Source organism: Oryzias latipes, chromosome 1 (assembly GCF_053564925.1).
Source record: "Oryzias latipes strain Hd-rR chromosome 1, Olatipes_Hd-rR_3.1".
Lineage (NCBI taxonomy): Eukaryota > Metazoa > Chordata > Actinopteri > Beloniformes > Adrianichthyidae > Oryzias > Oryzias latipes.
The window spans coordinates 9,635,111-9,650,556 of NC_136237.1; the positions used below are offsets into that span (position 1 = coordinate 9,635,111).

The 15,446-nt window shown below is 42.9% G+C and overlaps 1 protein-coding gene across 2 annotated transcripts in view; it reads right to left on the reverse strand.

The window, feature by feature from the left end:
• Positions 1–351: 351 nt before the first annotated feature.
• Positions 352–15,446, reverse strand: part of cnnm2b (cyclin and CBS domain divalent metal cation transport mediator 2b) — a 61,082-nt gene continuing 45,987 nt past the window's right edge. The window contains exons 4-8 of one of the 2 annotated variants that reach the window (XM_004066239.5): positions 15,242–15,411; positions 14,169–14,262; positions 11,797–11,859; positions 6,156–6,334; positions 352–2,118 (exon numbers count right to left, since the gene is read on the reverse strand). In XM_004066239.5, the coding sequence (XP_004066287.4) occupies positions 1,858–2,118; positions 6,156–6,334; positions 11,797–11,859; positions 14,169–14,262; positions 15,242–15,411 (767 nt within the window). In that variant the 3' untranslated portion in view covers positions 352–1,857. The remainder of the gene's footprint in view (positions 2,119–6,155; positions 6,335–11,796; positions 11,860–14,168; positions 14,263–15,241; positions 15,412–15,446) is intronic. The other variant, XM_011479478.4, reaches the window with a different exon arrangement.

The window sequence follows — 15,446 nt, forward strand, 5'->3', positions numbered from 1 at the left end:
TGATGTTTCCTGCAGGAGTTCCTCCACAACTCTGGCAGGTCAGGAATGTTTTGTTCATCTCCGTGTTGCAGAGCTTTAAGCTCTCCATGCAGAGGCAGCAGTGAGTGAAGCTTCTGCAGGCCCAGAATCTTCTGATAACCCACAAACAGCAGCTGCAACAGGCTGTAAAAGATTTTCAGTTTTTTCCCTGTTGATTTAATGTTGCTCCACAGATTTAGTTGCTTTCAAAGCTCAAATGTAAATGCGTCACACAAAGCAGCCATTTTGTATTGATAAAAACCAGTCATGCCATCAATGCTTCTTCAATTGTCAGCATTTAAATGGGAAATAAACACTAAAGCATCTTAGATAAAAGCAGAACAATATAAATATCTTTTTAATAGCAGCCAGCATGTGTGAAGAACATTTTAGATTCTCATCTGAATCAACTTTAGAATTGATAAGCTTCGGTTAGACACTACAAACGCAGGGAAGGAACAATATCTTTCATATTTACTGCTGCGGAAAATTATAGAAAAGGGAGGAGACATCACTGGAGAAGCCTTTCTAGCAGAGGTGGCAGAGAAGCTTTGCTCAAGGACACTAATGAGGTCACTTTTGAACGCTGCTCAACATGCTAGCCCTTGTGCTATCCTATGACCCCACCCTTACATTGACGTGTTCTCCCTACCATGACAAAGGTGGTTAAAGGTGAAGAGGATTTCATACAATCCATGGACACCAGTGAAGACCACAACTCATTGAAGAAAACAGGTTCAGCGCTTTGTCTTGTGGGGTCTAGATGACCCAACTCCCAATGTTAAAGTGCCTAGGATAGCACAAGGGTTACATGAGGTCATTAATACTGTGCAATTATAACATCTGATTATGCCTAAAACTGACAACAAAAAAAACATGAAAAGACACCTTGTTGAGGCACTTTGAGCTCTGCCCACATTCCCACCCCCCATCTGCCCGAGTGACACTACAGCATGGATTCCCGTTTGAGGTCAAAGGATGCAAAGAAAGAGGCTGAGACACCACTCTGCCTGCATGTGGGCGCCGTTTCCAAAACAAGTATTTACAGTACAGGCATACAAATATATCTGTCAATTTATAATACAGTCATTATTTTATTTATAATCATCTCTTAAATAAGTTGTGAATCATTGCACTTTGTTAAAAATAATTAATAATTGGATTTCTCTTGAAGGCAATATCGTGATTCTTTAAAGGAGAAAATGAGCCTGATTTTGGATAATAGTAAAAATAATAAATTCTGTAATATACATACTGAATCTGTAAAGGAGCCTCACCTCCTCAGAAGAACAGCTTGATCTTCATCTCCACTTCTTGCATGCTCTAGTTTATGCCTTTATGCAAACATATATACATACAATTTTATAAAATAAATAAATACAGAAAAACATTCTCGTTTCGTGGTCGACTGTGTTTTTCGGGTTTACAGGTTGGTTTGGTTCAGAGTCTCCTTAACAAACAGATCAGTGGGATTGTCTGTTTCCAAGCGGTCACGTGAGGTGTTTGGGAGGGGACGAGTTCCTTTTGGCCAGAGGAAAAAGCACTGCGAGTGTTGGGGTGCACAGCCTGCACACTCGGGCGTCCTCTGGTCCATTTCACCGCCATCAAAGAGCCAGATAGTCCCTCCCTGCAGAAGGCCTGCAGCACAGCAGGGGTCCTGACTGGGTTCAGATGGGGGTCTTTGGGGTGACACAGCACCCACCCTTCTTGGGGTTGCACCGGCTGGAGTGCGACCCTGACTCCACCCCGTGCTTCCTCATCTCCGTCCTCGCAACCGCTGCCTGCGTGTTCATGAGTCGAGGTGGAGGCCTTGGCGCTCCCCCGGGCTCAGCTGTGGGACTAGATGGGTCCGTCATTGTGGGCACTGTGATTGCTTCTGCTCAGGCCCACGCAGTTCTGGTTGAGCAGGTGGGAAGTTTCGTTGGCCACAGAAATGGCGGGGGTGGTGCTGGACATAGTATTTACCATAACTGGAGTCTCCACACCATCGTGGAGTTCAGTTAGAGTCAGCTCAATCTTTGTGAACTCGCTGTCTGTTGACTGTGGAGTCTTGTCCATCCGTGAGGCCATTACAGCGTTCTGGTACTGTTGACGTGTTACCTAAGATACAGGAAAGAGAATGATGGTTAGATGTTGATGCCGCACAATGACTGTTGGGTTCCACTTAACCAGGCAATCTGTATAGTTCTGTTGGTTTCTTAGAAGTTCCATCCCCCAACAGGTTTAAGTGAACCTTGCTTAGGCCGGCTTGCAAAGGTTGTCCAGCAATTGCAGGGTCATGGGGCACCATTCTCAAAATTCTCAAAATGGGTGGCAGTTTAGCTGGGGCGATAGAGCAGGTCATCTAACAACCGAAGGGTTGGCGGATCGATCCCCTCTCTCCCCAGCCAGCTATTGCCCCCCGAGCGCGGCCAGTCTGCAGCTCACCGCTCCCCCCAGGGGATGGGTAAAATGCGGAGAACAATTTCCCCATTGTGGGATAAATAAAAGTAAAATTAATTTTAAAAAAGCTATGACATAAGTTACACCCCAAGTTAAAAGTATCTCAACATTAACCAAACTACAAATAACACTGAGACTCAACGACATGACTAAATATTAAAAACTCCCACAAGACCTTTTCCCATTTATTAGTGCATGACAACCCATTTACTGTAAAAACAATGTGCAAATTGACGTGTGACGTAATCCATAGAAAATGCCTTAGATCTCGCGAAATGAGGCAAAATGCCTCACCATTGATTTGCTGCCATGTTGAAACCTGTTGACAGTGATTGGTCGCTGGAAGTCATCATATCTATGGCAATGGCCACAGTAGTTGCCATTGATACGATGACTCAGAGCGACTCCGACCAATTACTGTCGACTGCTTTCAACATGGCGGCGATCGTCTGAGGCAGCAATGGTACTTTCTATTTTGGAACCCAAGAAGGGAGGGGTTGACTTGTCTATTGTTTTTATAGGCAATGAAAAAACCACTTAAAAGAGAGCATACTTCCTCCTGCTGTTTAAAGGAGGCATCTGTCGTAGCTGGTGTTCTTAAAAAAGCCATGCCTGATCTAGAATTAGTTATTTAGTTAATGCTTCTATCTAATGCGACAAACAAATGAGAAGGAAAACAAGCAAATAACATGTTGAAATCTCTTAGACTATCTCCAAATTCCCTCACTTCTCCCTAACTTCTAAAAAACTATAGTATGGGACTATCTAGTGCCCTAGATTTAGTAGTGAATAGTGAAGGAATTTGGACACAATCACAGTATAAAAAATAAAAATATCTAGCCCAAAAAAGATAGAGATTCTTTTCTTATGTTAGCTTAGAAGTTGCAATTAATTTGACTTTCTACCTTTTTTGAAGATTGTAAAAGAGACTGCTGTGTGTGCTGAGATGAAATGGTCACTCTACCACTGTGGGATCAGAGAGCTTAGAAGTTCAGCTTCGGATCTTTTGCCATGTTGTGAGGGAACCACTAGATGTCACTCATTTGCAGAGCATAGTGTGTGTTCAGGGTCATGGTCCTGGACCAGAGGAGGCAGGCGGGAGTTTACTATACACAACTGTCAAAGATTTGGATCAGATGTGAGCAGCTATTACAGTAGAAACCAATGCAACGAACTGAAGAGAGGAGTGACATGATATCCTCTTGGATGGTTAATAGGAGGCATATTAAGCAACCAAACAAGTCCTACAGCTGCATTTTACATCATCTGGAGAGGCTCCACCTGTAGCCCTATAAGAAATGCATTACAGTTATTAAGCTGAGAGAGGACAAGTGTCTGCACAAGAAGCTGAGTGGCATAAACTGTGTGATCAGTTCGGATCTTCTCAATGAACAGAGAAAATCTACTTCCACAAGAAATTTCAGAAATGTTTTCTTTCAAGCTCATACGGTGACTCCCAAATTCTCTGTTATCTTTTACGGAGGCGATTATTGAAGATCTTGAAGTGATGGTGAAATTGTGCTGAACTGAGAGACTGACAGGACAGACCAGAAGATGTTCTGGACTTTGAGATGCTCTGGTCAAAATGTTTTTCTTTCAACCAGGTGGAGAGGTCAGAGGGACAGGCAGAGACACAGGATTGTATCAAGGGTGCAAAAGTCTTACAGTGAAGGTGGAGTAGCAGTTTGAGGTTTGAGGTTGCTACAAAAAGTAACCGGTGGGAAAACATAAGGAAAAGAAGAGACACTGATGGAAACATGAACAAAGAAATGATCTGACAAGTGAGGAGGAGTGACGGAAATGTTGTCTGTGCTGCTGTTGCAGGACGAAAGGAAGTCCAAGTTGTTGCCAGCTTTTTGTGTTGGTAAAGTAGGGTCTAGTTTTAGGTCAAATGGGATCAGCAGTTCAGGGTGTCAGTAACTCGAGTGCGGTTACATGTATGCAAATTTCCATGAAGATGTGACAAGAAACCTAACCCCGCCTTCACAAACTCCTGTCCGGGGGGGTATGGTGAAAACAAAACCCAATTGAAAGAACAGCTGGAGCTGCTATCATCAGGTGTGTTTGGTAAGAGCTAAGAGCCACACACTGGATTGTGAAACAAAAGCAGGTATGACATTGAACTTCTTGACTGCAGATTAAAAAGTCCATAGTCCAAGAGAAAAAGAATTATGAGAGGAGTGAGTGATGGTGGTTCCTAGATGACAAAGCTGTAGCTGACTGGAGGAGGGTGTCACTTTGTAATGTCTAATAGGAATAAGCTAGAAGCACATTGTGAGTTTAAATAGGACAGAAATAAAAAAGAAAAAAATAGATTGTAGTAAAAGATGTTGTGACTTGGGCTTGTCCGGGTAGAACTGCAGGTCTTTGCAATGAGGTCTGATGCTTCAGGGAAAAAAAGCAAATTTCAGGAAAAAAATATAACCAAATTGAAAACAGTAGAAATAGAGTCTTTGGTGAAGTTCATTCCCCCCCTCATTTCGCAACATAAAGAGTTGTTTTTTTTTTGTCAAAGTAATAGACTGAAATGTTGCATACTTTATAACACACATTAGCAGTGTCACTGTCACTCTGTGCCTTAAAACCAGGCGCCCGTGCTTCCTCCTTTATCAGTTTAGTCCGACAGGGCATCTTCTTCCAGAATAGGTCGGTTTTATTCATAGTAAACACCTGCTCTGGAGGATAATTATTCTCCGCAATTATATTCCTCAGCGTATTAAGATAATTTCTGGCTGCTTCTGAGTCAGCTGATGCCATTTCTCCATGCAGGGGCACATAGGGGCACACATTTCGGTTATAGTGATTCAGGAACCGGCGGAAATAGTTGTGAAATATTCCTTAAAAGTTGAAGCCGACAGTCAGGTGTGTTCTTCATCTCCGCCCCCCTCCTCCCCCACAGCACCTCCTTGGGACGCAAAAGTCTCATACAAGCGTCTTGAGTTGGGTTTTTGTGATAACCTGGAGGAGTCACGCGACTGACGAATACGTGAAACAGCGAATAGTGATACGCAAATAAGCGTGGGAACACTGCACATTAGTGTGGCTTTGATGTTAGAAAGGAGAGAGAACTCACTGAATATGTTACACTAGTATTTCCCAACCTTGCTACTTGGGGAACACTGTCCTGCATGTTTTCCATGTTGTAATGCTTTAGCACATCTGATTCATCATCAAGCTCTGGTAAAACATAATAAAGGCAGGTGTATTTGAGCAGGGTAGGTTTGAAAAATGCAGAACAGGGTTCTCCAAGGACCAGGATTGGAAAAACTGGGTTACACAACCACCAAAACCAACCACAGTCACATGGAAGCAATTATAAAACAGTAGCCTTCATCAACAAAGTGATGGTTCTCCTTCATGTGAGACCACTGGAAAAAACCTTGATCCTTCACCTTGTCTGCCAAGTTCAAATGCTTGTGTTGAGCTTAAACAGAAAAAGTTTGGTCTTTCTTTTTTCTGTTTTAGATATAGATAAGTTTGCATCATTGCACGGCATGACTAAGAATGACTAAGCATGGTTAAACACGAGTAAGCATGTCTCAGCTGAGCACCTCTGCAGCTTGGTTTTTTCAGTGGAGACCCATATTAACCCGTACTTACTCACAGTACAGACATACATGAAGTCCACACTAACTGAAAGGATGAAAAGTGAGAGACTGAGTGACTCCAGAACCTGTGCTCGGGTCTGTGCTTACCTTTATGTACTGCAAGTCTGAGCTTGCTCGGACAGAATAATCAGGGATGTAGATGTGAAGGAAGGAGTTGAGCTGGTTGTTGCTACTGCCCAGAGTTGGTGTGATGGCGTCGATACGATCGCTCCTGTTCAGAGAGTCCGAGTGGTTCAGTCCAAACGGTCGAGGAGGAGACTTGTTCTCTAAAAAAGAGAGTTGGATCACAGTGAACATCAACGAGTTCAACCAAGATGGGTCTACAGCGTCTGCAGGGTTTTGGCTGATACGATCAGAGAGAGACATCTCCAGTCATGCAAATGTTAACATAGAATCCTCCTTTATGTGCTAAACATCATCTTATAATAGCAAGTCAACAAGACATGTTTGTCTCACAAATGTTTATCCAACAGAAAATACGCCAAATAAAAGGGGGGTATAGTTTACACTCCTCAGTCAGTCGCTTGTTGCTGAGGACGTTTTCTCATTGGTTGACCACTTACATGAGCCATTATGTCAACACAATGAAAACAATTGGGTTCATTGAATTCATGTTTACATAATTAGATCAATACAATCACAAGCTATTTCATTCTTGCTTGTTTTGGCATATTTTCTTGCATTTATTGTGTCACAGCTTGATTGTGACTGAGTGTGAACAGGTAACCCCACGTTTGAGCACAATTGTTTCTCCTCTGGCTGTTGTTCTGCTTAGTCCATTTGGCCCATTACACACAGACTGAAAATAAGCAGATTCCCTTCATTCAAACAGAAGACTTCCTGTCTTTCTGATCCAATAAGAATCTGAAGTGTTTTAGTAGCGTGGACTCTGCAAAAAACTCTGGGCATCTCTCTTCAGCAAAAGATGGATGCTTCTGCCTGAGGAAACTCCTGAAACACAGTGGGAGGTGTCTGGTGGGAGCACAACAGTTGGCTGGGGGTCTAAAACCACCCAAACTGCCCTAAAACAAATTACATCTGTCTAATTTGAATCCGTTTTTTTTAAATCAAAGGACAAAAGTTGTCAATAAAAACCAGAAATGGTGTCAAATCACTAAAAGCCCCGCAAATGTTCAGCATGATGCATGAACAACATGCAGAAAAACTTCATCTCTTTCATTGTTTTAAACAAAGGCACCACAAAGATAGAATTGAAGGACGTTTCAGCTGCAATGGAACCTCAGGAGTGAAAGAAATTACTCAAACTAGCAGGATAGCTGCGCACAAGAGCACACATGGAATGGAAGCTCACTGGTTCCTGATCACAGCAATAAGGGCGGGGGGGGGGGTTAAATGACTAGAGTTGACTCATCCTACCTTAACAACATTCAGAGAGCAAAAAAACAACCCTTAATGAAAAAAAAATCCATGAAAACATCATTCATGTCATGAATAGAAAATAAAAATATAATTGAACAGGTTTTTGAGACCAGACTGTAAATACATTTTTTTGGGAGAAAAATCTGATATTATATACAGTGAAAATTACTCGTTTTTTTTTGGAACCACCCTCCAGTGGTCAGGAGATTTTTTTAATATTGTGATAACTTTTTTACACAATATATAAATTCACCTTCATTTCTCACTTTTGAAGACTCGAATCGCTTTGAACAGGGTCGTGTTAATTCCACCCCTCAAACATCAGATGCTGCATTCACTGACACTTGGACCTGTTATGATCAGGTCACTTTCCGACCCACAGAAATCACAAGAGGGCATCATCTTTCACACAGAATGTAAAGTGGGTCAAAAGAGTATTTAGTCAGCCACCAATTCTGCAAGTTCTCACATTTAAAAACATGAGAGGCCTGTAATTTTCATCATAAGTATACCTCAACTATGAGAGATAAAATGAGAAAAAAAGATCCAGAAAATCACAATGTCTGATTTTTAAAGACTTTATCTGTAAATTATGGTGAAAAGTACCGTATTTTCCGGGCTATAAAGCGCACCTGTGTACAAGCCGCAACCACCAAATTTCTAATTTCTTGCCTACATAAGCCGCACCAGTGTACAAGCTGCATGCTGATATCAATACAATCAACTTGACACTGACTGTCTCACTGTGGGAGGAGTCGGCATTGCGTCGGCTCTTGTATTTGAATATACCTACATCTGCCAAACAGCATGCAAGTCACTTCTGTGCACAGGTTCCTCAGTTATGTTTTTTTTGTTGTTTTACTTATTGACAATTGAGGTATCATACATAAAATAACAGTAGTACATAACAGTAACCATATAATCAACATTACATCCCTCAGTTATGATGAGGAAATTTACACCCGCGATTCCCCACTTCCCATGACTCTTAGGGGCTTAAGGCGGGGCTAACCCCCAGGTCGCCACACTGTTGTGCGTGTTTAAGAAGGATCAGCAGTGGAAGGAGTGGAGAACGAGAGAGCAGCTCTCCTCTCCTTCCGCCTGTGTCGCGGCAGCAGTATGGTAGTAACAGGGCTGGTTAAAAAAACAGACCATTAAAAGAGAGCAGCGGCGACTTAAAATCACGCGCCTCTGCGCAGCGGGTTCGCCAGAAGTTTCCTTCCACAACAGTGACACACTGTTGCTCCGCGGACGCCTCTGCGCTCCGCCCTTTCCCCGCGGGCTCCTTGTCTCTCCCTTCCTATGTTTTCCGACACTCGAGGGGGGCTCCAGGGAGGAGCGCTTCGTGCCCGCTGACGTCCATTCCCTGCACGCGGGGCGCTGCTGCCGGAGCGAACTGTGTCCGTGCAGAGCAATCGGACCTTAATAAGTTTTGTGTTTGAGGCAAGGATGCTTTGTTACGTGTGGGAGCCTTCAGACTGCCATCTGTCCCGCAGCTCTATGTGAACGAACAGCCGAATTCAGGAGAATATGTCTCCATCTCACACAGCAGCTTTGTGGCGGTCACGTGCATGTTGGGTCTAATGGCACCAAAGGATTGTGGGATGCGGCTGGGCATGCGTGTTTCGTTTTTGTTGAACCATGACTGAAGTGTCTAAGACCTGAAGTGAGGTCCATGCTGTTTGGCTGCTTACAGGTGTGTCAAAAACGTAATGGCTAGAAGCTTGAAGTTGAATCATGCATTCAGCCTCTGCTCTAGTATTGATCAAGCGCACAAGGCAGCCGCTAAATAAATCCATAAATTAGCCACAACTATAAATAAGCTGCAGGGCTGTAAGCGTTTGAAAAAACTAGCAACTTGTAGTCTGGAAAATACGGTAATTATTTTTCTGAGTTAGACAGGTAATCTTTCCAGAATTTCCTCTGCCTTCGCCCACAAGTGACCGGGATAGGCTCTGGCAGCCCCGTGACCCCGTAAGGGACAAAACGGCTTAGAAGATGAATTAAAAAAAATATTGTTTGGTCAATAACAAAAGTTCAACTCAGTACTTTGTTCTATCCTGTTTGTTGGCAAGGGCAGCAGTCAAACGTTTCTGTAAGTCTTCACAAGGTTTTAACAAACTGTTGCTGGTATTTTGGCCCATTCCTCCAAGCAGATCTCCTCTAGAGCAGTGATGGTTTGGGGCTGTTGCTGGGCAACACTAACTTTCAAATCCCTCCAAAGATTTTCTATGGGGTTGAGATCGGAAAACTGGCTAGGTCACTCCAGTACCTTGAAATGCATCTTACGTTTTGTAAGATGCATTTCAAGGTACTGGGGTACTTTATTACCCGGGCAGTGTGTTTGGGATCCTTGGCATGCTGAAAGACCCAGCTACGTTTCATCTTCAATGCCCCTGCTGATGGAAGGAGGTTTCCATTCAAAATCTGAGCATACATGGCCCCATTCATTCTTTCTTTTACACGGATCACTCGTCCCTTTGCTGAAAAACAGCCCCAAAGCATGATGTTTCCACCCCCATGCTGTACATTATTTTTGGTGTTCTTTGGATGCAGTTTGCCCCAGTTTGAGGGAGATTATCAGTGGTCTTGTTTGTCTTCCATTTCTTAATAATTGTTCCCACAGTTGGTTTCTTCTCACCAAGCTGCTTACTTAATAAGGATTCAGTCTTCCCAGCCTGGTGCAGGTCAACATTTTGGTTTCTGGTGTCCTTAGACAGCTCTTTGGTCTTGGCCATAGTGGAGATTAGAGTGTGACTGTTTGAGTTTGTGGACAGGTGTCTTTTATATAGATAACCAGTTCAAACAGATGCCATTAATACAGGTAACTAGTGCAGGACAGAGGATCCTGAAGCAGAAGAAGTTAGAGGTCTCGAAGAGCCAGAAATATTGCATGTTTGTAGGTGACCAAATACTTATTTTCCACCATAATTTGCAAATAAATTATTTAAAAATAAGACAATGTGATTTGCTGCATTTTTTTCTACTCATTTTGTCTCTCATAGTTTAGGTTTAACTATGACGAAAATTACAGGCCTCTGTCATCTTTTTAGTGGAAGAACTTGCACAATTGGTAGCTGACTAAATACTTTTCTGCCCCACTGTATGTCCATGCAGTGCTCTGTCTGTGTGTATAGTGAGGAGAAGCAGCACGTTGGAGACTAAATTCTGTTCATTTCCATCAAACCAGATTGTTATCATTAATTGTCTAAACTGTTTTCCAGATTTAAACTATGTTTGAAATGGAGTAAAGCTAAGTGAACCCCTCAGGGAGGATGTTCAGTTTGGGTGAAGTTCCTTCTCAATAAGAGTCAGAGGTTTGCTGTGAAATCTCCTTTCTTGTTTTTGATAAGGGGGGGGGGGTCACATATGGCAGGTATGGAAGGAGTGGAGAACTTCGTCTGATGTTGGTGCCACCACGAGCAAAACTTGTTCTTTTTTGTGTATTTTTTAATTAAAGTCAGATTATGTTTTCCACTTCTTAAAGGTGGTGAAAATCGCCCACAACAAAGTGGAAACAGCTTGGCCAACGCTAAAGCTGCTACGTAGGCTGGAATGTATGTAATCCCATGTTGGAATACGTGTGTGTGTGCAGGAAGACAGAGGGCCAAAGACCCGGCATGTGAACTTTTGTGGATTAATACTCCACCTTCTTGGGGGGGGGGGGGGGGGGGGGGGGGGGGGAAGGTCAAGTCAAAAACATAGCTGTGTGGGGAATGAGAGGTAAACATGTTTCTAAACATGAAGCTCGGCTGCGTGCGCAGGCCACGCAGCCGAGAAAAAGCAAGGCGAGGTAAATGTGGGTCATGGATGAAGGAGGAAAGAGAGGTCGTTTGTTCCACAGCATTTCCACAAGTGTGTTTATGTTTAATGCAGGAGGGGGCACTCTCAAGACATGTGCATGTGAACATATGCATCCGTCTGTGTCTTTGCATGTGCGCTCAGCGCTGTCCAGCAGGGGGCTGTAGCTGCAGGTCTTGTTTTTGTGGTTGGAGGGTTAAAGGTTAGGGGCGAAGGGGGCGGAGCCTGGTTCCACTCTGGGGCCTCCAGTCTGCAACACCATTCAGTCACTTGACTAATGTCTCAGGAGACGAGGCTGGTGGGTCTCCATTTGGATCTGTTTCCCTCTTTCTCTTTCACCCATGCGAACTTCAACTACGTGTTGCATTCAGGAACACATTCACATGCAGGAAGTTTAACTGCTAAAGTCCCACACCATAGAGGTTAAAAACACTTCTGAGGAACATCTGAAATTATTCAGTGGGTTAAACGTTGCAGAACAACGGTAAGTTTGTGTGTCAGCAGTGAGACAGGTGTGAGTGAAGACAAAAAGAAACCCCCACTGTACCTGGAGATCCCGCTAATGACTCTGCTCTACTGACTGCAAACGTGCGGGACAAGGACAAAGGCACTTGGGGAGGAGAGAAATGACACAAGAGGAACAGAGAGAAGAGCAGAGTCTGTTAAAGTGCAGACATAATCAGAGCAATCACACAAATCATCAAGCTGAAGCCAGTCTGGAAGAGAAGTTAAAGTCAGGAGCTGAGAGGTCCAGAGCCAGCTTTGCTTTCACCAAAGGAAAGGAGGCTCTGCTAAACCACCAGCAGGGGTCTCTCAGATCCCACCACCTGAGTGAAGCAGAGCAGAAGAAGAACTTGGAGGACAGCAGTTTATGAATGGAGAGCTGGAGGAGCTCTGCTGTCGTCATCTTTGTGACGTTCTGCCCGTGGGACTGACTGATTACCTGCTCACACTTCAGTAAACACATGACATCATCACAGTCTGAAAATACAGACGAATACTGGAAAAATCGTGAGGATTTTTATCTAAATAAAATAAAAACTAAAAATAAATTTGAATCACGCAAGTCAAAATGTTATACTCACTAGAGCAGAGAACAGAAATGCTTTAACTGAGGAATTGTCATTACCATTATCAACATTCAGCTCATTTCAATTGTGAAGCTGCTGCAGGTCCCAGAGCAGTTGGACAGGAGAATGGTCACCATGGTTACCATGGCTACAAAGGTGCAGCACCCCCTCCTCTGTCCTCTCTGTACATGGAGGTTCTGAGTTTCTGTAGGTTTGGTATTGGTCTGGTGTTCCTGCCTGACTTAGGTTTGTGGTTGTTTTTAATGTCAGTTTCCTTTCTGACTGCAGCAGCTCAGTTCTGACTCCTCCAGGATGAGGCTGCGGTCCGTGGTTCTGCATCATCTTGCAGAAACTCTGAAGTCTGTCCCTGAAACAGGTGCCAAAAAGGATCTTCTCCAGTTTTTCTGCTCTGTACTTTGCACTTTGTTCTCGAGGAAAGTTTTCTTTTCAGGAGGTTCCATAATTCCTTCACTTTCCCAGATTGAAGTGATTCGTCCCTTTGTTGATCAGGTTACAGACCAGAAACCACCTGGTTTCACATTAACACGTCTTAGGAAGTTCTGGCAGCTGAATCTATTTAGATTTTACAGCTTTTTTGGCCATTTGCTGCTTTTTAAGTATTTAAAGATCTCACGCATCCAAAATGAGCTCATTTAGTGCATAAAAGTCTCTTGGCTCGTGTAAATTTAAAAGTTTGCATTTCATGACATTAAGACTTCATTTGAATTAGGGTTTTGGGGTTGTTTTGTAAGATTCCCTTGAAGTCCCAAAGTCTTCCCAAGGAGAAGTGAAGCTGTTCAATCAAACATCTTAGATTACCGGTAGACACATTTTTAGATTTAAAAAATTCAAATACTGTTTGTACTGGAAAGGCTTTTTTTTTAACATTGTATTGGTGATTTTAATAGCTGTGCCCCATCTGTTGCTTACTTCTGAATGTAACATCTTAAACATAGATCAGAGCAAATTCTCCATTGTAAAACCTGCTGCTGTGAATGGAGATGTAACAGTCTTGATCAGAGGAGTTCTCTTGTTGCAGCAGAGAAGCTCCTGTTGGTGAAGGAAAGTTTAAAAACGGAGACAATGGTAAGAGAGGGGAAAAGATGGCTCCTGGATGATGACCAAAGACATGAAGAGGAAAGCCTTTGTGTATAAAATAAAACACTAAAACTTAGCTTGAATCATAAATTATGGGATGTTTTTGCCAACATCTACTTAAAACCATAAACTGCTGGGAGAAAAGAACCCCAAAAGAGATTGAGACAAGGAGTGTTTACATGCCCTTTGAGGGAAACCTGGTTCCAGAGAAATCAGTTAGCAGCTTTACGCAAACAACTGTTCCCAACTTCCACTTTCTCATTCATCCCCCCCATCCAGCTGCTTCTTTCCTCTGACAGACGATGTCTGCAGACCTTTTGTCGATCTGGAGGAGGAAGCTGCTTTTTCTGCAGAAACCAGGTTTCTCTGGTCTCCCTCTCTACTTTTCCTGACATTTAAGGAGCCAGCTCAACAGACTGTAAACTGCCAACACAGTCCTCAGCTGTCAGAGGGAGGAAGTGAAGGTGTGTTGCTGCATGCTCAGAAACACTACACTGCTGCCGTGTCATCTGTTGCTCACACCGGACTGAATATAACAACAGTGATGACGTATTAAGTATTCAAACAGATGAAATCCCTTAAGTTGGTAGATTTTTTGTATTCTTATTGTTAAATAACCTCAATTCTGAATAAACAATTTTTTTAAAGGAAACTGAACTGAAATAAAACCTATGTTTGTTAACATGTAAACTGATTCCTGAGCTTTTGAAAGTAGGTTTTAATTCAGTTTTCATCTTAGAACAGGTCTTACCAGGTGAAGCCGTCAAAGACATCATCCCGTAGAAGGAGAACGGTCCAGCTTCAAACTTCATGCCCTCTTTTCCTGCTTCCACCTCCACCTTCCCCTGCAATCACACCAGACTGTTGTTATTTCATCTTTTTGTGTTTGCAGACATTCTTAGGTAGACATTTTCCATCCCACATGTGACAAAGGGAGCCGACAGAGACTTAATGCATTTCCAGCTGCAGCTTTTAGGAAATGATGCTACTGCTGGGATCAATTCTAAAGATGATCAAGACACATCCAGAGTTTTTGTCAGGCAGGGACTTTTCCAGGAGACACAACGATAACCTCCCAAACCTATAAGAATTTCTAACTTCTGGTGTTTAGAAAGAACTCTGCTGATGAAGCAGCAGATGTGAGCTTTCAGAGCTGAGCTGCAGGACAGCTTGCAGAAACATTGTGACAGAATCTTTAGACAGTAAAAAAAAGTCTGATTTCTGCAAGAATCAAAACCAAATCCAAAAAAGGTTGATGTAAAATAAAGTTTAACAGATATTAATGCTGATAATGACTTCGCTTTATCTGGCAACAAAATTCTGCAAAGTTTCCGTTTGTAAATAAAAAAGAAGAAAATCATTTCCTGTTTTTAAGCAATAAAACTTTAATCCACTTCATCCTCTTCATTTAAAAAAAAAATCATAGAATGGCTCCAAAAGCTACTGAAATTCAGGCATATTTTCAATTTGAAGCAAACAATTATTTATAAATAACCACAATTTTATTTAGGGAAAAATATCAAATCAGAATGCTGTCCCAAAAGATAAATTAGTCCTTCAGACTTGTGTGCAGGTCATTCAAAGCATGCATGCCTTTGATGGGTGTTGCATTTTTGGGGTTGCCCCTCTGCAGGGTCTCTGAGGTAAAGAAAACAGGAAAGCTGCTGTGTGCTCAGCTGCAATGATGAGGAGAATCTGCGTGTTCAGCATGAATGTGTGACACCAAATGATCATTTGCATAAAGACTTTGCAGATTTTTCATCTGGCTCCAGACTCTGCTTGTGAAGAAAACCCACAGCTCTGGGGTCTGGGTGTGAGCTGCACCTGAAGGATAAGGATGAAGTAATCCACAGGCTTGTTCCTGTGGAAGAGGTAGTGCTCTGGAGCTCGCTTGTTGTTGTCATCATACTTCAGGTCCTGGATAACGTTGGGATGCTTCAGCAGGCGGAGTAGTATCTTCTGGGACATCTGCTCCTGGTAGAATGGCTCAACCTCTAAGGAGACACACAGGAAGTTGGAGTTTTTTCTG